This window comes from Pangasianodon hypophthalmus, chromosome 18 (assembly GCF_027358585.1).
Source record: "Pangasianodon hypophthalmus isolate fPanHyp1 chromosome 18, fPanHyp1.pri, whole genome shotgun sequence".
In the NCBI taxonomy this organism is placed as follows: domain Eukaryota; kingdom Metazoa; phylum Chordata; class Actinopteri; order Siluriformes; family Pangasiidae; genus Pangasianodon; species Pangasianodon hypophthalmus.
Genome location: NC_069727.1, coordinates 4,094,404 through 4,119,788, shown reverse-complemented (window position 1 = coordinate 4,119,788; position 25,385 = coordinate 4,094,404). Strand labels below are relative to the sequence as shown.

Here is a 25,385-nt window from a genome sequence, read left to right as displayed (position 1 = left end):
TGTACATATATTTCATATTTCTCATTTCCTATCTTATTACTTATTATTTCTTATTCATTCCTGATTTTTAAATTTTAACTTTAATTTAGTTTTTAATGCACAGTCTAAAGAGGAGTAGGCCACGTTTCCATTTCACTGCAAGTGTATATAATTGTGTATGCGACAAATAAAAATCTTGAATCTTGAATCATTAACTGAAGCTCTTGTCCTTTATCTGCGTGATTGTATGCATTTCACTGCTGCCACATGATTGGCTGATTAGATAATTGCACAAAGGTGCAGGTGTACAGGTGTTCCTAATTAAGTGAACGGTGAGTGTACACATGTTTTTGTGCTACCTGTCCCTCCAAATCGTAATTTCATCTACATTTCATCTAGATTTTTTCTGAACAAGAAAATAAGAAAAATGTTTGAGTGAAGAAATGTTTCTCAATTCACTTAGATCTATGTCTTACTTAGCTTTTTTGTTCTAGAGGATTTACATTTAACTTGAACTCATTTCTTGTAGTTTAACCAAAAATACAATGTTAATACAGCGTGTTCAGAAACCTTTGACTGGCATTTGCACCAGTGTCAGGTGTAAAATGGTGGTACTCAGTTACGTAAACGTGCTGAAAACGATTTTTATTACAAACTGCAGTTATTTTTCTCTACTGTCATAATAACCACATCTTCAATCCTTTCTGCAGGAAGTGGATTTCTCTCACAACCACATTTCTTCAATGAAGGATTTGTCAGCCTATACTTGTCTTCGCAAGCTAATTCTAGACTGTATCCTTTTATATTTCATCTCAGGTGCATCTCCATTTCTTCTCACCTCCATGTCACTGCATCATAACTGTCTCTCGAATGTGAGCTATCTCATGTCAGTGCAAGTATACGACCGTTAAGTAAGGAATAAAACATGATGGGGTGGTGTGATACGGTACCACTCTGAAGAATTGTCCTCATGCCAGTGACAGCTGTACTACCAAATGCTCTTCATTATGCTCTAAACAAGCTTGTATCACAACTAAAGCACTCTTTTTATGTTATTCTTTATATTATCTATATTCTTAATATTCTTTATGCTGGGTTACACACCTGGGTTTTTCAGTATCATCAAGACCACCACTGCCCAGGGTTTGAAGGATAAGCTGACCCAGCACTCATCTGCTACATTTATGACTCATTTTATGTTAAGAGACAAATACTATTAAAGAGTCTAAAATATAAATTAATTAATAGTGTCATATTTTTTATTTAATACATAAATGTAATTTCATAGTTTTTTTTTGTTGTTGTTTATTTTAAGCCCACAACATGCATTTCAGCATGATTTATTTTAGTTACATCGCGCTGTCAGACTGGACTTAACACTGGTCCTCACCTGAGGCGATTTCACACAATAAAAATGCACTTAAATCCAAGTACAGAATCACGTGTAACTGAGACACAACTATGGGCCCGTGCACAGCTGGCATTAACACGCGTCCTGGGTGATCTGATAGTGAGTGGACAGCACTAAGTACAGGTGTGAATGGAGCCCAGTGTGTCTCAGAGACGCATTGTAATCCAAGCACTCAAACCACCTTTGAAGGTGGTCTGGGATGCATATGACCACTTAACATTTTTAGTGTGAATGCAAAAGCAAGTCGATGAGGCGGCGTAGGACCGCCTAATCGACTGCGTTAATGCCTTAGCTGGAAAATAAATAATCATTCCGAGTCTGTTCGGAAATCACACTGAATGGTAGGGTTTTCCGCTGCTAGGCTAAAGGAGTTGCCCATAGCTTCTTATGATGTTTCTCGTTTATCATTCAATTTCTTATTTAAATTCAAGTCTCATTAGCAGACCACGTGATCGAAACATTTGAAACAGCCCATACAGGTACACGAGACAGGATTCGCCAGACATTTCTGCCTGAAAACAAATGCAGCAGAAGAGTGACATAATAAATGTGTGCGACACTCGTCCTCCAGCAGAAATGATGTATGAACTCTGCTCACAAGTGTCCACTGGAAAAGCCAAATGTTAACAGCTGTGCGTTTCGGGTGTCCACTTGAGATTGCATTAATGCCAGGTGTGAACCTGGCCTCTGTTTTCGACAAACTGCTGCTCACGTAACTACTGAGAAGTCCGTAAACAGGTCTGACGTAAATCCTCACTGCGCACACTTATCTCAACTCTGAACACAGCCCGAGGTGAATATGATTCTCCAAGGAGATATTTTAGTGTGTCACAACTGTTAAAATGATTAACCCATGAACAATGTCGTCTCTCAGTATAAATCATTTTCTCCAGTTGTTACCTTGACCAGGTTCCTCACTGGCTAGATAACTCCATCAGCGAAATCCGGGGGCTGGAGAAGTGCAGCAGCCTGACTCACCTCAGCATGGAGCACAACAAGATTTTGCGTATCAGTGGCCTGAGAAATCTGCCTCTCAGACAGCTCTACTTGGTAATGTCTGTTCTCTCTACATGTCCCTGATCCAAGCTTAAAGAGCCCGGACTCTGTCTGGCTGCAGTGGGAGTTGGTATGGGACGGTGAAAAGATTATCTAGAAAATAGCAATGTGAACAGAAAATTAATGTGGTATTTGTGGGACACAGTAACTTGAGATTCACACCACTGTAGTTGGATGTGCTCACAGTTGGTGACAGGGATGGTGGGGTTTTTCAATATCAACAATTTGTTTGTCAGCATGGTCATCTGCAAGGTCACGTAAACAAACTAGACAGTTAATTTTTCAAATAAATCGGCAAATAAAGCTGTGCAGTAAGCACGTGATCATAGATGACCATGGAGAAATGGGATTATAATTATATAATGGTTCGCATTTCTCATTTCAGTAATTCTAACTATTTCACTGTGTGTAGTTCAGTGGAAATGAAAGGCCAGTATTTGTAGCCCATGAAAAACATTTTTAAATTGGCAGCATTTCAGATTTTGAATAGCTTATTGCTATGCAGTTGAGCACAATGAGTTAGAAATGAAATGCCAGGCTGAGAGCCGTAAATAATATCTTGCCAAGCCTATGTGGTTATTTGACTCGCTGTGTGAAATATAGTATATGCAGTTTCCTCAGAAGGTGAGAGCTTATACTGTGCTAAAGTGATGATATTGCCTGGGAATAGCCAAATTTATATCCCTGTATACCTTAAAATGATCACAGTATTGGTTTATATCATGGTATAATGTGATTTCCATTATATTTTACAACAACCATATTCACCCATCAGCCATAACAGTAAAAGCCCTACCACCATGTAGGTCCCCCTTGTGCCACCAAAACAGCTCGGACTGGTTGAGGCATGGACTCCACAAGACCTCTGAAGGTGTGCTGTGGTATGTGGCACCAAGACGTTAGCAGCAGATCCTTTACGTCCTGTAAGTTGTGAGGTGGGGCCTCCATGGATCAGACTTGTTTGTCCAGCACATCCTACAGAAGCGCGATCGGATTGAGATCTGGGGAATTTGGAGGCCAAGTCAACACCGTAAACTCTTTGTCATGTTCCTCAAACCATTCCTGAACAATTTGTGCAGTGTGGCAGGGAGCATTATCCTGCTGAAAGAGGCCACTGAAGGGATGTACTTGGTCTGCAACATTGTTCAGGTAGGTGGTACATGTCAAAGTAACATCCACTTGAATTACAGGACCCAAAGTTTCCCAGCAGAACATTGCCCAGAGCATCACACTGCCTCTGCTGGCTTGCCTTCTTCCCATAGTGCATCCTGGTGCCATCTCTTCCCCAGGTAAACAATGCACACGCACCCAGCCATCCACATGATGTAAAAGAAAGCATGATTCATCAGACCAGGCCACCTTCTTCCACTGCTCCATGGTCAAGTTCTGATGCTCACGTGCCCACTGTAGGCGCGTTTGGTAGTGGACAGGGGTCAGCATAACCAGTCTGCGGCTATGCAGCAAGCTGTGATGCGCTGTGTGTTCTGACACCTTTCTCTTGCCGATTTTTCCTGCTTCCAACACATCGACTTCAAGAACTGACTGTTCCCATGATGACTAATTTATCCCACCCCTTGACAGGTGCCACTGAAACAAGATAATCAGTCTTATTCACTTCACCTCTCAGTGGTTTTAATGTTATGGCTGATTGGTGTGTATGAATTGTTTTCCATTCTTTGGTTTCCTGCTGGACTAATAATCACAAATGGAACTGTGTATAAATTGATGCTGTCCTTTAAATTTAATTTGCGTTTGCTGTTTAGCAAACCATTCCTACATTGAATGAACACTGCTTCATTATTGGTTATAAAAATGGAATAAAATTTAAAGTTGTATTGTTTGCGATAGGTGGAATGGTGACACAGTAATCTCTCCAAACCCGTTTCATTTTTAATTATGAAAGACCAAAGCACAAACCAGTCACAACATAGTGGACAGCGCTGTACATTTTCTTATTTATAGATGAAAATGAGCATCGTTGCTAAACACAGTATTTACAATATAGTATTCATAAAATATCTTTCTGGATGTAATATAAATAATATAATATAAATAATTCTAATAACTGGCACTCGGCTTGATAATTTATGCTAATAATCTTACTCTTTATAATATACTCTTTATGTCGTTTCCCTGACAGTTTATACCTAAGAGAGTAATATTACCATGACCAGTAATTGCACTGATAGCTTTTATAATGTTTAATGCCATGACACCTTATGTCACATGCTAATTTTACTCTAGTAAGTGTAAGTTTTATGACAGATGTTATGAGACAAATAACATACAAAGAAAATACAAGCTTAAAAAAATGGATTTCCACTGAAAGCTGGGATTTATTTTGAGTGGAAGTGATTTAATAAAAAGTGACACCACGTAACCATAACAACAAGTATCTAAGCTAGCCTACTGATATCATGTGGGCAGTTTTGCAAGCTGGACACATGGACTCCTGGCCAAAAAAAAATGGGCCAAGCCCAAAATGGCAAAATATTAAGCTTTTAATGGTCTTATCAACAAATCAATGGTCAGGAAATGAGCAAGAATTAAACCAATAGATAAAGGAACTTAGTATGGGATAGCTATTCCCTTTGATTTCTTTAAATGTTTAAGCCTTTTGGCCCTTGACGAGCTGCATCAGGTGTGGCAGATAACCAAATAATGTCTAATCTTTTATGAAAAAATAAAACATCCCAGAAGATATTTTTGGAAAATTTTGTACACCCAGACGTGTTACTTTGAATTTTACGTCAAACATTTTAATCATTATCATGATTTTACCTTTCCATACAAAAACACTATTTACATGAATTTCCCCGTTTCTAGCTTTTCCCCAAACAGTTCAATGCAGCAAATGTAAATGAGCAAATCGTATCAGAGGAGCGCATTTGTTTAATTCTTGCTAATTTTCCGACCAATGATTTGTTGTTAAGACCATTAAAAGCTTAATATTTGCCATTTACGGCTTGGCCCATTTTTTTGCTCAGGAGTGTACAGTATAGCTTCTGTCTGAGAGTCTGCTGCTTTTTTGTTACTAAACACAGCCATACTTTCACAGGAAGAGGCCATGTGACTGATATTTCAGATGGCTCTCTGCGTCACACTGTTCAAAAGTTCATTTTCCCACCAGGAACCAGAGACCTTCTTCTATGCGTCTTATTTGTTCCGAGCTCACTTCGCTGTCTCTGTGTCCATTGTTTCAGAAAGGTTATCCCACCCGTTGTATTTCAGTTCATAGCACAGCTCTCCTCCCCTTATCACTTTTGATACAGTTGACAGCAGTGTTGTATTTTGGGACTCTTTTTATGTTGAAAAGTGAGAAAATGGAGCCTTGTTTGAAGCCCACCATATGGCATACCAATATGCCCTCGGACCCTTAGCCACTTCTCTGAAGGGTGTTTGCAGCGTCCTTAATCAAAGTGATCCTTCATCGTTGTGCTCTCTGCCGTCCGTTTCCCCTTTGGGGCACAGCTGCTAGTGTGAGTGAGTCTGGACTGAATTCAATAGCACACACACACACACACACACACACACACACACACAGATATGTACACTCATGCACACAAACACACACACAGTGACACGCTGAACCTGCCGGCCTCTGTGCTAGCATGAAACACTGAGCAGTGTGCTCCTGTCAGGTACCTTCTCTCTCACCTCATCACACTCTGGCACCGGAGCATCCAGGCTGCCTTGTGGTCAGTGTCTACCCCGCTATCTGCACTTCTCTGCCAGACAGGGCTTGTGAAGGGTAGGGCATAAGGGCCGCGTTCGGCAAAATGGCTCAGAGCTGCAATAGGAGGGCTGGGGACTGGGATGACAGGAGGAGAGAGGGTCAGTGAGAGGTTTGGAAAGCCCCTGAATTATTAGCATGTTGTACCAGCTGCTCCCTGGATATGATACAGGAAATGCTAGCAGTGCACCCTGGCATTGTCTGAAAAGAACTGGAAGAACCTAACTGAAGGTTCCTAACTATACACCTGTATAAAGCCCTTCATGAGAACTGACATAAACCTACATAAACATTTATAAATGTTTATTACAAGAGGTGCCAACTGTCACACCATCATCATCATCATCTTCATCATCATCATTATTCTGACACCAGAAAATATGCCGAGCTCAGAAGTCACTCGTCAGATGTCCTTTTGTGTCATTTCACCCAAGAGAACGTCTCCAAAAGTCTGTCACTTGACATAGGTGTTATGTTAGCGTTACATCAAAGTTGACAAAAGCTGCTTTTATGATAATTGAAGCCTGTTAGAATAAGTGTATATGAAACGTTTACGTAGGGTTATGTCAGTTATTATAAAGTGCTGTGCCATTTCAACCCAGATAGTGTCATAGTGTCACAACCACATTTCACCAAAAATTCTGTCACTTAACATAAATGTTACTTGACATCACAGTTGACAGAAGCAGCTTTATTGACTATTGATGACTATTGGAATAAGCATTTATAAACTTTTGTGTAGGTTTATGTCAGTTGTCATAACATGCTATTCCATTTCACCCCAGACATCATGAAACAAACTATTGATACCAAAAGTCTATCACTTGACATAAGTTTTATGTTAGCTTTACATCAAAGTTGACAAAAGCAGCTTTTATTACAATTGATGCCTGTTAGAATAACTGTATATGAATGTTTATGTAGGTTTGTGTCAGTTTTCATAAAGCCTTTGTCATTTCACCCCAGATAGTGTCATAATACCACATAATGTCACCAAAACTCTGTCACCTTACATGGATGCCATGTCAACTTGACATCAAAGTTGACAAAAGGAGCCTTTATACCAACACCTATGTCAACTGACAGATTTCTGGTGACATTAGGTTGTGTCACGACAATGCCTGGCGTCAAATGTCATAGCACACTAATGACAACTGACATAAACCTACATAAACATTTATAAACGCTTATTCCTAGAGACTTTAGCTGTCATACTGTATGATCATCATTATGTCCCTCTGACACAAAAATTCTGCAGAGCTACAAAGTCAGTTGTCATAATGTGCTATGACATTTCACCCTCGTCAGCATCATGACACAACCTAATTTCACCAAAAATCTGTCACTTGACCGTTTTTTTTCTGTCAGCTTAACATCAAAGTTGACAAAAGCATCCTATAAGCATTTGTAAATGTTTATGTAAAGTACAGTACATTTGTCAGTTGTCATGAAAGGCTTATGTAGGTGTTATGTAGCCTTCTGAAGACTGCCCTTTATTAAAGTGTAGTAGAAGAACTTGTGTGCAGAATAAGCAATTAAAAATGTCATTGTATGTGAAATGTATACAATGATGTATAAAATATGTTTGAAATATATATATAATAATAATATTACATATGTTTATGTACCTTATTTAGACTTTGTCTTATTGTTATATACTAATTTTCAAAAGTTTGTATACCCTTAGGACATGATAAAGTAGACATTTAGTGTTTTAGGTTTCTTTTTGGTTATCGCAAGGTATATATTACTGTTTTTTTGGTTGATTGTGCCTTGGATTGTTTTCATGTTACGTGATGCACCCACCTCTGTCTGCACCAAACTAGCATACATATCATGATATTTTTATTTCCTGATAGTTTCTAGGCCTTATCCTGATTTGAGGTGATCCTTTTTATGTACAGAAGGGGAATCTGATAAAGAGGACTGAGAATTTACAAACACTCCGGACTCTGCAGATCCTGGACTTGTCCTCAAACAGAATTCAAAGCCTGTCTGGTCTTCAGGACCTCCACCTCCTGGCAAATATCAATCTTGAAAGCAATATGGTAATTAGATTTTAAATGGAAATGACCTTCTAATTGCTTATGTGAGCCTGTCAATAACCTGATAAAAAAGAGCTTCTTTCATATGTTTTTTTTAACTAAATGTTAGATTGGTGAGATCAAAGAATGTACGCACTTGCAATACCTCCTGCTACTGAGAGACCTCAATCTCAAGAGAAACCCAGTACAAGTAAGTAATATAATTTTTGCACAACTGCAATCCTGCCTAGAGGAGGTCGTCCACAAAAAGTCTGTGGCCTGGTGAAAAGGGGATTAGTCAGAAAAGCAACCGGGTTCCAACCAGGTGATGCTTAACACGATGCTACCACCACCATGCTTCTCTGGTGTGGAGTTGTGTTTCCACCAAATGCAGTTCTTCATGCCAAAGTCAAAATAATGTTTTCTGAGTCTTGAACATGTCTCTTGGCAAACTCCAAATGGTATTAGACGTGATTAGCCAGCTTTGTGGAGGGTCCGAGCTATGGTTGTCACGTGAACAGCTTCTCTCATCTGAGCAGTGGAGACCTTTGGTCTCTTGGTGGCTTCTTTGACTAAGCCCCCTCTTTATCCAGTCACTGAATTTTGTTGAATTGTCTCCTTTAAGTGGAGTCGCAGTTTGCCAGTTTCTTTTAAATAATGAAATTAATGATGCTTTGTGGGTTTTCAAAGTTTGTGATCATTTTTATAACCACTGCCTCAGCCATCAATGAAACCATAATCATAATCGTATCATAAAACCACTGATAGTACAGCAGTGACGCTGTCATGAGATGAAACTGTGTATAAATATATCAGGCACAGGGATGTTGCTGAAGTTTTATGTGCTGTGTTTTCATACTTGCTGCTTTATTCGACACACCTACCTTGTTGGGCTTTATAAGTGTACAGTTAGAGATTACAGCAATTTTTTGTTTCCAAAATTGTTCTCTAGTCCTTCATTAGTTTTAGGTTTATTGGTCATTTTAATACTCGGTTTAATTCTTGTCTGCTGAAGGAACAACCTGACTACAGACTGGCTGTGATCTTCATTCTTAATCACCTTACTGTTATGGATGAGAAGCCTGTGACTGTTGAGGAAAAGGTAATTCTAGTAATGTTTGTGTTCTTCAATTGATCATATTGGTAAGGTATCTAATACTGACAGTTCATCAATTGGTTTAAAATGCTTTATGGAAATACAATTTTTCAATTTTCAAGTTTAATATTGTGCTTATATTAAGTGATGTCACTATGAAGTCAGCCGCGCCTCCTGGTTGCAAAAACGTAGCAGGAGCCTAAGATGATTTTTAAGAGCAGAGCCAGAATTTGTTTTCTAAAATGTTCTGCTGTTATGCTGTTGGGTGTCAGAATCAATAAAATGTTCATAAACACATTCGCTTTTACCGCATACTATAAAATCAGACAGTTTTCCAAGCTAACAAAAGATGCTTGTGCTTACAGGCAATTAGGAGGGATAATTGGTCCGAGGAGCTCCGTCTCTGCAGCGATCTTTTCATCTCAGCTAAGTAGCTAACGATCATATCGGTGAAGATGGTAATTTAACAGGCTTAGCTTGCTGGTTAGCTAACATGCCTAAATATGTCGCTCACCTAAAATCTAAAATCACCTAAAATCTACATCAACAAACTAGCTATATATTGCTAGATACCTAGGTCACGTTCTTACTGAGGAGTTGCCTATAATAGACATGTTTAGCTAGCTAACTTTGTTCAGCTAACAAATGAGTTTATGTCATGTGTATATTTATATATATTTATATTTTTATATATATGGGATATACATATCCAGTCATTGTAGGCTAGGCCATGACTTAGCATCATTTAGCCCCTGTCAGGATACCAGGCCATAAGAATCTTTTAGAGTTACACCATTTGAAAGTGTTAGTTTAGCCAAATAAGCACTCCCTGTCTTTTAGTGCTATTACAGAATAATAAGTGGATAACATTGTAGCTAATGTCAAGCCGATTTCTAAATAACATTCTTGATAGATTCTTCAATCAGATTATAAGAAAGTAGCGTCAGGTTGCTAGGCTACTTGGGTCTTTTTGCAACCAAGTTGTGTGCACATTTGTTTTTGTTTACAAACTCCAAAGGGTCTATAAGGTTTGTTTATACCTTAAAGTCTATAAGAAATAACGAACAGGGATGTCTGTAAATGATTATGGATCGTTTTGCTTGGCTCTTGGCTTTTGGTTAGTCTCTATTTCTTGATTTTAGGTTTTGGCTGTTAACAAGTACGATCCGTCTCTAGAGGTGGTGGCAGCCAGAGATCACATGACCCACATGATGTACCAGCACATGCAGCCGCAAGGCATCTTTGACAGGTGTTATTGGCTGAATTAATATTAAAATCACCCTATTCTGCTTCTTGGTATTGGCCTGCTGTTTGTAATTTGACAAAAAGTAAAATAAGGTTTTTGCATTTTACAAGATACAAGATTTAATTCAGACTGACTAGAAAATTTACATGCCTTACTGGGCCGGTCTGGCCTTAAATTGCCCCATAAAAAAGATAAGGATGTTGTTATTAGTATGTTTTGGTAAGTCCTGGTCCACCTCCATTTTCTATGGCTTCAAAAAGACTCAACATACTTTGATTCAACAAAATATTTCATTACGGTTGGAAAAGAGTCTATTTCCTACATCTTTATGCTCATTGGGATAGTATTTACGTTTGACATTTTGCAAGATATCCTTAAAAGATTTAAAATGGTTATAGCTCCACCACTGCAGTTATACAACAGAGCACTATCTGTGTGGTATTTATTAGGACAAATCCAAAAAAACTGAACCAGAATTCATTATCCAGGTCAAGCCACAGGTAAACAGGGTTAAATAAGGATAATTCGTGTTTGTAGATGAATAAAGCAGCCATGGATCAAAACCAGAAACTAGGAACAACAAGGGACTAGAGAAATACGGCTCAGAATTGAGATTAACAAACAACAAGGCTTTGAAACGAGACACACCAGGGTATAAGCAGGCAAACTAATTGTCGACTAAACACAGAATAGGTGCACATGTTTGAATAGGTGCACACATTTGGGAAATAAACCAATGACAGAATGAGTGGAGTAGACAGGACCAAAACAGAAACCAAAACAAACCTGTTGCCATGGGAACCAGGACACGGGGAGGCATCTGTGACTACTATGGGACAACACTATACTGAACCCTTGTATGTGTGTATGTGGGAAATTGTGTGAAATAGATTTTGTTTACAAATGTTTAAAATGAAGAAGACCTACTTTAAACTTTTACTTGATTTTATACTGAATGTTTACATTTTCTTCTACCTGTTTAACGTCCAGCACCCTGCCCAGTCTGGACACTCCATACCCCATGCTGGTCCTGACAGGGCCACAGGCTTGTGGAAAGCGGGAGCTGGCCCATAAGCTGTGCCATGAATATAGTGACTTCTTTGGTTATGGGTAAGAGCTTGTTGTCTCTCAGTGTTTTATATCTTCATATTTATGAATGGATGTGCTGTTGTTCCACAAGCATCTCCTCCCTGCTGTGGAAAATATTTCACACAGCTGATGATAAATTGTCTTGCAAATAGGAACAGTACATGCTGTGTCTGTTTTAGGGCTTGCCACACCACCAGGGGGCCCTACTTCGGGGAGGAAGATGGCTGTGACTACCACTTCGTCCAGGATGAAGAATTTCAAAACATGATTCGTATGGTGCGTCTCAAATTTGGAGTATAATTCTGTCCTTTAGTGCACTGATGTTTATTAAATATTACCCTAAATCTGCCCACTGCATCACTATCCAAACTGAATTAATGTTTAGGTAATTACGAAAAATATCAGAATAACATAATCGAATGGGAACCTTTTCAAAATATTTAGGGAGATGTCAGTGAAAGTTAGTCTGGCACAAAATGCTTGAATCAAAATATTTCAGACAGCTAGCATACTGTCGTTATTAAATATAATAATTATAACAGACCTGCTTTCCATAATACGCTCAATATAGGGATGTATTGATACCAATACTGGTATGGGTGATAATCCCATAGCATACATAGCATCTACTAAATCTAGTGGACTGATGAACAGACGGCACAAAATAACTGCGATCTGGACGTATTTCACGATTAACTACAGAGATCAAAGCAAAGCAGTCTGCAAACTGTGCAATGTGAAAATATCACGAGGACGAACTACAGCATCTTCCTACAATACAAGTAACTTGATCATACATTTAAAACATAAAACTCAGCATGAGGAGTTCACTGCTAGCAGCACACACTGGCTAGGATAAAAAAAAAATGCCTACAGATGATGCTAGGTGAGTGAAAATAATAACTCTTATCCAGGGTGTTGTTTTGGACAATCAGCTCCTATCTGTCATTGATAGTAATGAGGGATTCAGATGCAATGAAGACAAAAAATGTACTTTACTTACAGATGTAGAGAAGCACTTTTCCACTGCAATCCTTCTCAATCCAAGGTTAAATAAGGGAGCTAGCCAGTGGATATCAGCTAGCTAGTGTTATGAAGAATGGACCTAGTAGATTATAAGCATGTAAACACGTGTGCTATATACAAATATATATATATATATATATATATATATATACAGAGAGAGAGAGAGAGAAAGAGAGAGAGAAAGAGAGGGCTAAATAATATGTTCTGTGACATCCCTGTAGAATACCAAACTACATGTACTCATATTCAGTCTGAAAAATGATATTGATGCATCCCTAGTTCAAAATATTGATCTTTGACCTTCAGCTGTAATTCTTGTTGCGATGTCTAGAAAATATAGTTCATCAACTATCATGGCATGACATTGTGTGTGGGTCCAGCAGACCAACGAGACGGCGGCGTTCACTTTGAACTTGCATTGTAAAAGTGCTGACTTGCTAAATGTTTGAAAGAGATGACGGGCAGAACGTTGTACATGATCTGTTTCTCCGGCTCTCCGGTATCTTAAAGCTTTGCCTGTTAGAGTTTCCTTTTTTAAAGTCCAATGGGTTTGATAAATAGAGGTTGCAGGGTGATTTAGTGCTGAACTCCTTTGATGCGTGATTGTAAGCATATGTAACAAGGACAGAGGAGAAAATCTCAGGTGAGTATTACAGACCAGCCTGACCTCATATCACTCAGGCGCAGATGTGCGCAGCACACACGCGGTAGTCGCCCTCGCAGCCAGCTGGCATTCAGCAAATTAATCTCATTCGGTAGCTCTCCTGAGCTCAGCTAATGCTCATTTCAGGGTCTGTTAATGTGAAATAATAAAAAGGATTAGCATACGGTTGTAATCTGTATTTGTGTTTTAATGCCAACTCATCCAGAGAACGACAATGAACCTTTGAGCATTGTCCTCTCATCATCTCGTGCAAGATAGAGAAAAAGCTTCACAGTCAAATTCTTAACCAGATCCAGATGCTAGTCGACAGGGTCAAAGGTTAGTGGTGTGAAAATGTGAGCGGGGCTTTTTCCCGTTTAAGGATTTGAGAGCAGTGACATGTGGAACATCCAAGACAGGATCTGTTTAGCAGATGAATTTGAGGCATAAAGCATGCTTACACTACAGCATGGACTACTCTTTATCTGTTTTTGAGTCTGACCCCTTTTCTCTTTCAGGGCAGCTTTGTGCAGACGATGCAGTATGGAGGGCATTGGTACGGGCTGTCTCGAGAGGCCATCGAGAGCGTGGCCAGAGAGGGGCTTGCCTGCTGTGTTCACATGGAGCTGGAGGTACAGTACGGGTTAGACGGCAGAATGGCATTTCATTCATTTTGCTGGTCTTTCTGTTAGAGACAGCTTCTGCTTAGGAAAAAACATATGACCATTCCCATGGTAGAAGCGAATCTCTGAGAAAGACAAACCGTGAAGACAAGAACACAATGTTTTTGTTATTCTCATGAAGTTGGTCATGTTTCCTTGTAAGCATTTTTATAATCAGAAAGCCTAATAAAGCTCTATAATATTCTAAAATGTAATCTACTATAAGTAAGATATGAAACAAGATGTGGTGTGGTTTTACTGTGTATAAATATGGGTTACCAACCTGAAGTGGATTACTTTCCTATAACACCATGTCCAGAATTGTTTTATTCCTCTCATACCACAGTGATTTCCCAACAATTACATTTTTAAAAATTTATTAATGAACAAAAATTCATACCTTTTATCCATTTTTTTGGAGACAAGTTCCTGTTCCTGTTACATTATAGCAGCTATAAACAGTCATTCCCTCTTTTTTCTCTCTCAAAGTTCATAAGGCAAAAAAAAATAAAAAATCACAACTTGTCATGTCAGGGAGAAACCACAAAGTGCAAAATTTCTCCTTTTTAAAGACCATGAAGAAAACAGCCATTTGTTAAACAAATGTCTTCTAACAGAAATTTTCCCCATATCAAACATTAAACACGTTTATTTTTTTAAATCCTTTTATTACTAGGCTTAGGTTATGTGGTTATAAGTCCCCTGTGAATGAGATGGTACTATTGAAAAAATAACATATTAGAGTGAACTTCTGTTATAGGAAATTAATCAACACCTTCTGACCAATCAGATTCGAGAATTCAAAAGTGCTGTGGGATAATTTAATGTAATTCCTTCTTAACTATTCATTATAATACCATGCAGTATAATGCACAACTTATATAAATATGAACAATTATAAAGCAAATCTAATATTTATTAATGATTATAAAAACATTATAAACGTTTGAAATGGCATCACTGAGTGTATCAGATATTTAAAAAACATTCACTTCAAGCAATTATTCTTTATTACAGGTAAATTGTAAGACAGTATTATAGCCCCATTAAGTTATGTGCACTTATTTCTTCTCTTTAATTCCAATTATCATGACAAGTTTTAGACATTGAACTTAAGTTAAAAAAAATTAAACTTAAAGTAATCAACTGTCTTGACTTTGAGTTGAAACAAACGTTATCTTCAAGTTGAGTTTACTCACGTTTTTAAGGTAGCAGGTGAACTTTCGTTTCTAAGTTTAACCAACTTGAAATATCTTACAGTGAATAAATACATCTTCTGTAAACTATTTGTGTCTCTACTTCCTGTCCACAGGGTGTGTTTAGTCTGAAAACCTCATACTTCGAACCCAGATACATCTTGCTGATCCCGACTAGAATCGAAGACTACGTTTCACACATGAAGGCCCGAGGCTTCTACACTAAAGCTCAGATAGAGAAAGCCGTGTCACGGATCGACCTCTACACCAAAATCAACAGAGAGCGGCCTGGCTTCTTCGACAGCGTGATCATCTGTGGTGGGGATCTTTGATGAATTAAATGAAATTTAAATTGGTATTAGTTTTATTAGGAATGTGTAGTCGCATAATTAAATGCGTGCAACTGTACTGTGAGCTTGTGGTTCTCTTGAATTCTCACTGCCTCTGAACAAAACGTTCTTCTCATACAAAGCAGCTTCTTTGACGTTACTTACTGCTTTCTAATGTAGCTGCTTATTTACGCGATATATAATATATAATGTGTTTTAACACATTATATTTTTTGATAAGATTAGGAACTAACCTTACAACCATTTGTCTTTTTTTAACTATTAGATGATCGCAAAGAGGCATACAGCGCTCTGAGGCAGCTTATAAAGGAGTACCTGGGTCTGGAGGAGCAGGAGAAAGAAGGCAGACGGAGCACCGGAGTTACACCGCAAAATGCCACCACAGGTAAAACTCTGTCAGTTCTATCAGTTTTTGCTTTTATATTTACAATTTGTTTCTTGCAGTGGATATTGCTCCATACACAATCGAAACAGAATCGTGAGTAGTAATTGTGATCTCAAATCTAAGCCTAAAAAAAAGATCACTATTTAATCGTGAATCGTGTCGCCCTAATACACATGACTCACGTCGTTACTGCCACCCCAAAGTGTGTGATTTTGATACAACAGCACATTACAAGTTTGAAATTTATTAACATGCACTTTTTAGTATATAGTTTGATTTAACATTGTGGAACATCTGTAAAATGAATATAAATTAACGCACACATTCTGACCACTCAGAATGGAGAATTCTTCTGCGCTGTGGTATACATTTATTAAATTCTTACGTTACTTTAGCAGACACTATGGAAGCTACATTTTCCTGGTGAAGGTCCACAGCTGGTTTGCAGTTTAGATTACTGATTTATTGGTACATATGAACTGCAATTTTAACAGCTGGTTTAATAATTAGTCGCAGTAATGTTTCTCCATAAAACTCACTCATAAGTTAGTTTTCCAGACGTTGTTTCTCCCCTTTTTTATTCTGTAGACTCACTGAGCCTCAAAGTCCTTTGTTTCATGTAATGGATGCTGTTCTTCAAATTAATGTTGCATTTTTTTTTGGCATCACTTCAATATGGGTTTGTGTGTATGTCTGTGTGTGTGTGTGTGTGTGTGTGTGTACAAATACAGTAGCTGCAGTAATACACAAGCTAATAGAAATAATGCTAATAGTCAAATAATAGACTAATACAAGTGTGTGTGTGTGTGTGTGTGTTTCAGATGAGGGTGGTGAGTCTATGACAGCCAAGAAGCTAGACGCCAACCCTACAGACACCTACAGCCAAAATTACTACAGCAAAGTCCAAACCAGGCTGCTGCCTCAGAAAACCTCAGCAGTGAGTCAGACAGAATGAACCAAAGTAAAAAAAAAAAAAAAAAAGAAAAAAAAAAAGATGAATGAGTACATGGTGCAAAAAAGACAAATGCTTTGGAAATCATGATTATGTTTGGATAAATTTCAGTGCTTGAAGGGATTGGCTGGCTGTGCTTGTGTTGTAGGAACTGGCGTCTATCCATAGGAGACAGCAGATGGTTCGAGATGCCCTGGTGGGTAAGATTCCCAGGGCTTACACACAGCTCTTTAAAAGGTACAGTAGTAGTACAGTAGAAAATATAAATATTGGCTAAGAGTGCCATAACCTGGCGTTAACATCTTTAAGCACTGGTGGCTAAAGTTGGGGGGATACGGACAAGTGGGAAAAGACCTGTGATATTTCTGTGCATACAGGTGTGTGTGTGAGAGTGTGTGTGGTGCCATGCAACGGACCCGGGTCTTGTCCAGTGTTCCCAAGACACGCTCTGGATTCAAGGGTTAAAGCACCAATGATAATAAATGAACATGTAAAGACATTGTCTGTATTCTGTTTTTTTTTTTAATTCTTTTTTTTTCCTGAAGTTATTTTATTCGATGCATCTTTTCCGAGATTTATACAGTCAGATCCATAAGTATTTGGACAGTGATATCATTTTCATAATTTTGTCTCTGGACACCACGACAATGGATTTGAAATGAAGCAATCAAGTGTAGACTTTCAGCTTTAATTCAAGGGGATTAACAAAAAATATTCCATTAACCGTGAAGGAATTACATCAATTTTTGCCTTTTTTTTTTTTTTTTTTTTTTACATCTTCTTACACATAAAGCAAAAAATTTTCACTGACAGTGTTTATTTGTATTCAGCATACATTTTTAGACTCTTCAATTTCCCTACAAAGTTTTTGATTGCTGACTTTGATTTCCGTGTCGTTTCTGGATGCATACAGCTGTCCATGATCAATCACACAAATTCTGCTCTTAAGTGGCCCATAAGAGGTTTGTTTTTTTTTTAATTATTATTTTTAATATTAAACATACACTATATGGCCAAAGATCTAATCCCCCTTTGCTGTTATAATAATCTCCACTCCTGGATCTCAGTCGGTGTTCCAGTTCATCCTAAAGGTGTTCAGTGGGGTTGAGGTCAGCGCTCTGTGCAGGACACTCGAGTTCTTCCACTCCAACCTTCACACACCATGTCTTCATGGAGCTCGCTTTGTGCACAGGGGCATTGTCATGCTGGAACAGGTTTCAGCCTCTTAGTTCCAGTGAAGGGAAATTGTAATGCTACAGCATACAAAGACTTTCTATACAATTGTGTGCTTCCAACTTTGTGGCCACAGTTTGGGGAAGAACCACATATAGGTGTGATGATCAGGTGTCCACATACTCTTGGCCATAGAGTGTGTAGTTATTAACCTGTTTGATTGGCCACTTGAATTAAATTGGTTTAAGCCAAACCTCAATAAATGAAAAACTTGATTGTCATGACAGTTTTCTCAAATGTGCCCTGTGACGGGAAAGTTCCAATAAATAGCCCTGTAGCAATATGAAATATGATTGTACATATTTTGATTACGTTTGAAGAAAAATCGATGCATTACTCTTTCTGTTGAGAATGAGACAGTTTTCTCTTCTTAAATGTGAATACTGTTATTAATTTTCTTCTCATGAAACTGATTCATTGTTGATCAGGCTGTATGTATTTATGAATTAATCTTATAAAACCTTAGTGAGGGGGATGGTATCAATCAAGACAGCATGAATAATTTAGTGTGCTGTAATCTGAACAGTGTTAAATATCCCAAATTATTATTTATATATGTGTGTGTGTGTGTGTGTGTGTACGTGTTGCAGATATGTTCATCCAGTTCCATCATTACTGACCCCTCAGTCTGCGGACCATAATGAGGACAGCAGGTACACAGCACACAGAATGACCTATTGACCTCTAACCTCTGACCTGTACTCATCCCATTTACCTCTAAACATGTGCACTTAGCATCCATTTTTTTTAGATTTAAATGAGTATTTTTTAATTACTTACCCACACACATTATTTAATATGTGGGGGTGGAGGGCATGAGATGGGAGTTAGGGGGGTGGGATGTGTCTGAAATATACATAAATGCAAATTTATAGCTGTCGGTGTTTGTGCCGCTCTTCTGGGTCCGCTTGCAAAAACCGAGAATTCACAGCTACATGTGTGAAATATGCATAGCTCCAAGATATTTAAACATGTGCTAATTTAGTCAGTTAAGAATAGTCCTGGGAGTTATAATGAGTTGCCAAAGACGCCTGCCCCAACTTTTGTTTCTTTACGTTACTATGCAAAATGAATATAACCCTGAAGCGCCGAGGCCACAGACGGTTCCTTACACACTGCAGAGGGCGAAAACTTTCTCCTAAGGAATAAATGGAGACTTCTTAGTTAGTTAAGAGCAAATATATTATATCAAATTAATAGAAGTCTACATATGAGTACTGTATATTCTCATTTCCTTTTTCCTCCCTCTCTGTCTCAGCTCAGAGGAATCGTGCACCAGTTCTGGCCTGTCCATGAACGGCTCAGCAGGGGTACTCTCTGTGGGAAGCCCAGCTGATGGCTTGGATGCAGGGTCAGGGCCAAAGGTGGAGCCTCTGGATGTCTCCCTTTTGGGGCAAAACCTGGAAAGACTCAAAGGCAAGGACCACAAGTACCTCTCCGTTTACCTCTCAGAATCCAAAGTTTTAAATTTAGTACCAATGACATTTGGTTATTTTTATAGGCACAGAGGAATTAAATGAGCTTCCTGACAGTGTTTATGCTCATCATCTTTTAAGAAAAAAATGCTTGTTCCCGACATTCACTGTACGGTTATAAATTCCACTGCCAAGGGCTCTTTGTAAAATTTGTACTATTTACTATTGAGCACCTCTTTCTGACCTAAACATAGTAGCAACCTTACTGAGTAAATGAGCTTTTCAGAGAAAGATGAAGTTGCTGAATTGAAAAAAAAATCATTGCATAAGTTGTTTAAAAGTTATTGGGGGGAAAAGCAATAAATTGTAAAAATTATCATACATAATACATAAGGAATCAGATATTTGGGGGTGTGCTGTTATAAAAAATAATAATTCCTGTTTCTATAATATAAACAATAAAAAAATAATAATTCCTGTTTCTAATTCCTGTTGACTATTTTACTATAACAGCACATCTCAGAGTGTTTTATTTCTCTTTTACCACAGCAATTTGTCAACGATTACAATTTTTATTTATTAAAGAAAGACATCGTATGTTTTGTCATTTTATAGTTGTGCTTAATGTTGTAGAAAGTCCATGAAACAAGTTAGTTACAAAGCAGCTATAAACATTCATTCCTTCACCAGCCTCTCTTTCTGTCTCTCTCTCTCTCTCTCTCTCTTTTTTGAAGTTAATGTTACTGAGAAACAGCAAAGCTTAAATTCCTCTGTCCTGAAACTTCCCTGTGACTGAAAACTAGAGCTTTACACTGGAGACTCCTTCCATAAATGATAAATAAACGTCTCCTCAAAGAAAACTTCACCATATCAGCAATTACAGACATGTTATAATCTGTATATACAGAGTGTCATACAAGTCTGTTGCTGTAGAAACGGTAGCGTATTAGAATGGGCGCATTAATGTGAACACATGATTTGAATTACATTCAGAACTACTGTCAGAGCTGCCATTGTTGAAAATTAATCAGCTGCTTCTGACCAATCAGCCTGGCGAATTCAACAGTGCTCTGGTATAAATAATAAAAAAATATATTAATAATCTAATGCCAAAAGTATTCACTTTGAGATTTGATCACTTTCTAAATGCGTGACATTTCTGATATTAATTTAAATGCTACATCGTACCGAACGCCATTCTGTCTAAAACCGATGAGGCTGCAGAGTGCTAGCATCCGATTAGAATAATAAAAAAATATATTAATAATCTAATGCCAAAAGTATTCACTTTGAGATTTGATCACTTTCTAAATGCGTGACATTTCTGATATTAATTTAAATGCTACATCGTACCGAACACCATTCTGTCTAAAACCGATGAGGCTGCAGAGTGCTAGCATCCGATTAGAACTGGTTTGTTTTATATTATTGAAAAAAAGAATGATCGCGAACTTGTCAAAAGTACTAAAGTGCTTTATTTACACTCATGCATGAAGAATGACATTGTTTAAAGAGTCATGTATTTGTTTTTTTTTTAAGTACACAGTGTTACTTTTGGACCATACTGTATGAGTGTTTTTTCCCTGCAGATCACATGGAGCCAGGTCTGAGCCCAGATTCCTCACGCTCAGCTCCTGAGCAAGCGTCCCCGACTGTGGCCTCCTCTCCGGGACGTCCAGGCTCCAACGCCAAACCCATTCTTCCCCCCATCCCGCTGGGACGCAAGGCCGCCGAATCCGGATCTGTGCAACAGCTGACAGGGCAGGCAGGACAGGTGGATGAGGGATAGCCGAAAGAGAGAGAGAGAGAGAGAGAGAGAGGAATAGGAATGGGTTTGTAATAGAAGGTAAAATGTAATTCTAATAGCGTTAAGGACCTGTGCAGAACGTTTAGTTCACTGTAACGTCAGAGTTAAACCCCCGTGGTCATCTGCATGCAGATCATGATGAGAGTAGAGATGTAAAACCTAAAAGAAACATCTTCCCTATCTGATGTCCTGAAGAGCCCGAAGGCTAACTATAGATCTAAAAATATTTCCATTTTAATATAATCTTACAAATTCTAACCCTGAATAATACCAATGTGAAAATAAATGATTTCGGTATTAAGGTAATCATTTGAGCTCACTGCACGCTGGCAGTGTTTTTTTGATCCACAATGAAAATATATCCAAACACATGCCAAAATTCCCCAACATTTTCTTTTTATTTATTATTAAAGACAGCACAATGCCACTTTTCCTTTTTCAGTACAGATACTGATCCTGAAACCTGGAGTATCAGCTGAAATCGATACCCATCTGAAATTTTTTTACTTTAAAATTTGTAAAAAGTTTTAGAAATGGAAGAAAAAATATGACAAAATCGCAGCTTTCACTGAAAATATAATAAGTATATTAAATGTAAAGTATAAATATAAAATATATATTTAAAAAAAATACAAATAAAATAAATTCAATCCTAACAAAAGCATATAGTCCTTCCTCTTTATACGTAAAAAAAAGAAAAAAAATCTTTTCCAAATCTAATTCCAGTCTTTGTCATTTGTTACAAGTTCGGATCAAATTCATCCACCTTTTCTTTTTTTTTATTATTATTATTATTTATTAATTTTTTTTATTTAACATTTACTTAACCAGGGTATTCAAAACAAAACTCTCTTATAACACACTCATTACAGCACTTCGACACCATTAAAAATAATTTCTTTATAAATAGCTTAAACTCTGATCCTGAGATGAACAGCAGAACTTTCAGATGTTTTTGTAAGTCATTTTGCAATGATAGAGGGCTGTAACTGTTTACAATCAGGTTTCACTGATGAATGGAAATTGGTGATAGATTAAATGTCTTCTAGCTACGCTATTTAGGGAGCTTGCTGTTTGACAGTCGTTCACTGGAATCTAGGTGCAGTGTTTGTGTTAGTATTTGTCTGTGTGTGAGCTTGCACACATTCACACACTTGGCCATCTGTCAGTGTCATAGCCTCAAACCAGCAGATGTTATAATGATCTTATAATTCAGAGGCAGTTTCAGACAAGACAGGCCAACAATGCAGGAGAATGCGGCTCGCAGGCATAACCTTCCTAACGCCAATCTTCACTCCTTGCTCGTATTAAACACCTCAGCAGGGGGCATTACAGGCCCCGTATTCCCACAAGAAGCCGCAACGAAGCTTATGTGTGATGAATAGCATTTAGTGTGAGATTATTGAAATAAAAATCCACCCTGAAAGACGTAATCCTTTTAATAATGGTCTCCAGTGCCATCCATGATTTATTTTGGAATAAAATTCTGAGTTGACTTTTTTTTTTGGTCTGTTTTCACTTCCTACATTACCCATAATGCTGTTCGATTACCTGCTGCATTTACGCTGCATTCGACTTACCTCAGAATTGTGTCACTTTCAACGTCCCCTACAAAGTGAGGAAAAAAAACCACGAATGCCTCCATGTTCATCTTTTGTTTGCAGCAAGCTAGCTGGATATCTGTGATGAGTTATATTTTACATATATTTTTAAGAAGAAGAAGAGGAAGCCTTTATTTGTCACATATACATCACAGCACAGTGAAATTCTTTTCTTCGCATATCCCAGCTTGTTAGGACGTTGGGGTCAGCCATGATACTGCGCCCCTGGAGCAGAGAGGGTTAAGGGCCTTGCTCAAGGGCCCAACAGTGGCAGCTTGGCAGTGCTGGGGTTTGAACCTCTTCTGATCAATAACTCAGAGCCTTAACCATATTTTCCTCCTCAAAACAATGACCTGTATAGTCAGTATTATAGACTTAACAAGCTAGTATGTCTGTACGTTGAGCAGCCATGTTGATTTGATGTCACTTGCTGAACTCGGGGATGAGGAGACTGTCCTGACTTTGAGAGTAGGAATTCGAAGTTGAGGGTTTTGTTTTTCCTAGTTGGAGGTCGGAAATGACAAGTTACGACCTTTAGTCGAATGCAGCATTAGCCCTTGCTTCATCTCTATCAAAACTTCGACTTTCATGCTAACCCCACTCTGAACAGCCATCTCGTTGATCGCTAACGAGCTGAGACGTAACTCTGCCATAACTCAGCATCGTATAGCTGCGTTGCATTCTGGGACTTTGAGTCCTGGCTACTTCTATGTTGGATTTCTCATTAATAAGACTTTGAAGGTCCCTGGAAAATGGTGAGTGAGAAAAGAAGCTCTTGCTCATTTGTTTTTAGGAGCTAACAGCAAAACCTGATTATTTTCCCTTATGTTTGAGGTCTTTGAAATTTTATCGTCTATTAAACAGCATTGTAACTGCGCTAGCTAGCAATGTCCCACTGTGATGTCAGCATGGCACCCAACCGCTAGCTTCTCACAGGAATAATGAAATTACAGAACTGAACAACAAATTAACACTTATGTTTAGATATATGGTTACAACAGAATGCAAAAATCTATAAATCTAAAATGATAGAGTGACGCAATAAATGTAAATATGACTGTAATTCACACACTCAAGCACTGTGATCTTTACTTCATCTATATCACATCTGAGCCAGGCAGCTGACGTCCGGCTTAAACTTGTTCACTTTCTTTACAAGTTTCCGAGAATTCATTATAGTGTTTAATTTTCTAAGAGTGCTCCGCTTGTATGAATACGTTGCCTTAAGCCAAATTATTTGCATAACATTTATTAAAACACTGAAGAGCTCTGAATCTCTAGAGTCTATAAATTAGATTCTATATTATGTATTGCCATAGTTTCTCAAAATAATATTCTTCCTCATTCATATTACGTTTTGAGATGAAACTGGGAAAACTAGGAAACAGGTTTTTGATTTTATTTTTTGGATTTTTTTTTCCATAAAATTATTTTAAAAATCAAACCTTCATGAATTCAAATATGAGCAGCACTTTAAAAAAAACAGTTTAGTGGTTCAGGAAATATGACAAAATGAAATGTGTGATTTTTAGACAAAAAAGAAAATTGTTAGAATGACTTGCTTGCTTTAAGTTCTGTACTAAATTAATATTTATATATATGTATATGTGTGTGTGTGTGTGTGTGTGTGTGTGTGTGTGTGAATTGTGAACCTGGCTTTACTGAGTAATTATTAAATATTATGCGTAGGTATAGTCATGAATTACACATATGTCTGTTTGGTTCATCTTCGGTCCTTGGGAAAAAAACGGAAAACCCAAATTATCTCTCATGATGAAGTACATCGAGATGAATTACCTGTCACACTTGGCGGCGAATTACGTTTCCCTTTTCTGTTTTTAATTCAGGAATGCCGTCTTTAAATTGTGTGGGTGTTGTGACTCGTTTAATTAAAAGTATCACTTTGAATAATGAAGCGTTAATGGAATGTAACTGCAGCGATTAATATACTGTACATGCTGAGCACTATCTCGTCTCCGTGATGCATTCTGCAGACAGAGACCTGCACATCACAGAAAACGTTATTATATACTCTTATGCAATGACGAATAGCACAGAGAAAGTAAAGCACTCACATTAGTCAAGTCAAGTGGGTTTTTATTGTCATTCCTCTATAGAGCTTGTATACATTGGAACGAAATGTTGCTTCTCCAGGACCATGGTGTAACACAGAGCAGCATACAGGACTACATAAAGTGTGAATACACAGCAGTGTGTGAGACGAGTGCAGGACAATAAATGCACAGAACATGGGCTGTAAACTATAAACTCTTTTGTAGTGTAGCAGCAATAAGTATAGCAGCAATATTGGAGTTCCATAATAAAAAGCGTCTGATGCAGCTTTGTAAAGTGCAGCTGTGCAGTGGTATACAGGGAAACACTCGGACGTTCGATACTGACGCATGTTGAGTAGGCTGTGACTATTATTCACTTCACTTTGTTACATTTGTCTGAATCTTTATTGCCTGTGTAATAATGAGC

General features: G+C 38.0%; 1 protein-coding gene across 2 annotated transcripts in view; it reads left to right on the top strand.

Moving 5' to 3' along the window:
- The window catches only part of lrguk (leucine-rich repeats and guanylate kinase domain containing), a 28,884-nt gene extending 6,081 nt beyond the window's left edge, over positions 1-22,803 (top strand). Inside the window, exons 5-20 of one of the 2 annotated variants that reach the window (XM_034313149.2) lie at positions 690-771; positions 2,316-2,440; positions 8,084-8,227; positions 8,334-8,414; positions 9,219-9,305; positions 10,442-10,548; positions 11,536-11,655; positions 11,814-11,910; positions 13,822-13,935; positions 15,278-15,479; positions 15,777-15,896; positions 16,718-16,833; positions 16,997-17,085; positions 18,672-18,734; positions 19,340-19,497; positions 21,086-22,803. In XM_034313149.2, coding sequence (XP_034169040.2) covers positions 690-771; positions 2,316-2,440; positions 8,084-8,227; positions 8,334-8,414; positions 9,219-9,305; positions 10,442-10,548; positions 11,536-11,655; positions 11,814-11,910; positions 13,822-13,935; positions 15,278-15,479; positions 15,777-15,896; positions 16,718-16,833; positions 16,997-17,085; positions 18,672-18,734; positions 19,340-19,497; positions 21,086-21,285 — 1,905 coding nt within the window. In that variant the 3' untranslated portion in view covers positions 21,286-22,803. Of the gene's footprint in view, positions 1-689; positions 772-2,315; positions 2,441-8,083; positions 8,228-8,333; positions 8,415-9,218; positions 9,306-10,441; positions 10,549-11,535; positions 11,656-11,813; positions 11,911-13,821; positions 13,936-15,277; positions 15,480-15,776; positions 15,897-16,717; positions 16,834-16,996; positions 17,086-17,225; positions 17,391-18,671; positions 18,735-19,339; positions 19,498-21,085 lie in introns of those variants that run through there. The other variant, XM_034313151.2, reaches the window with a different exon arrangement.
- Positions 22,804-25,385: the final 2,582 nt, after the last annotated feature.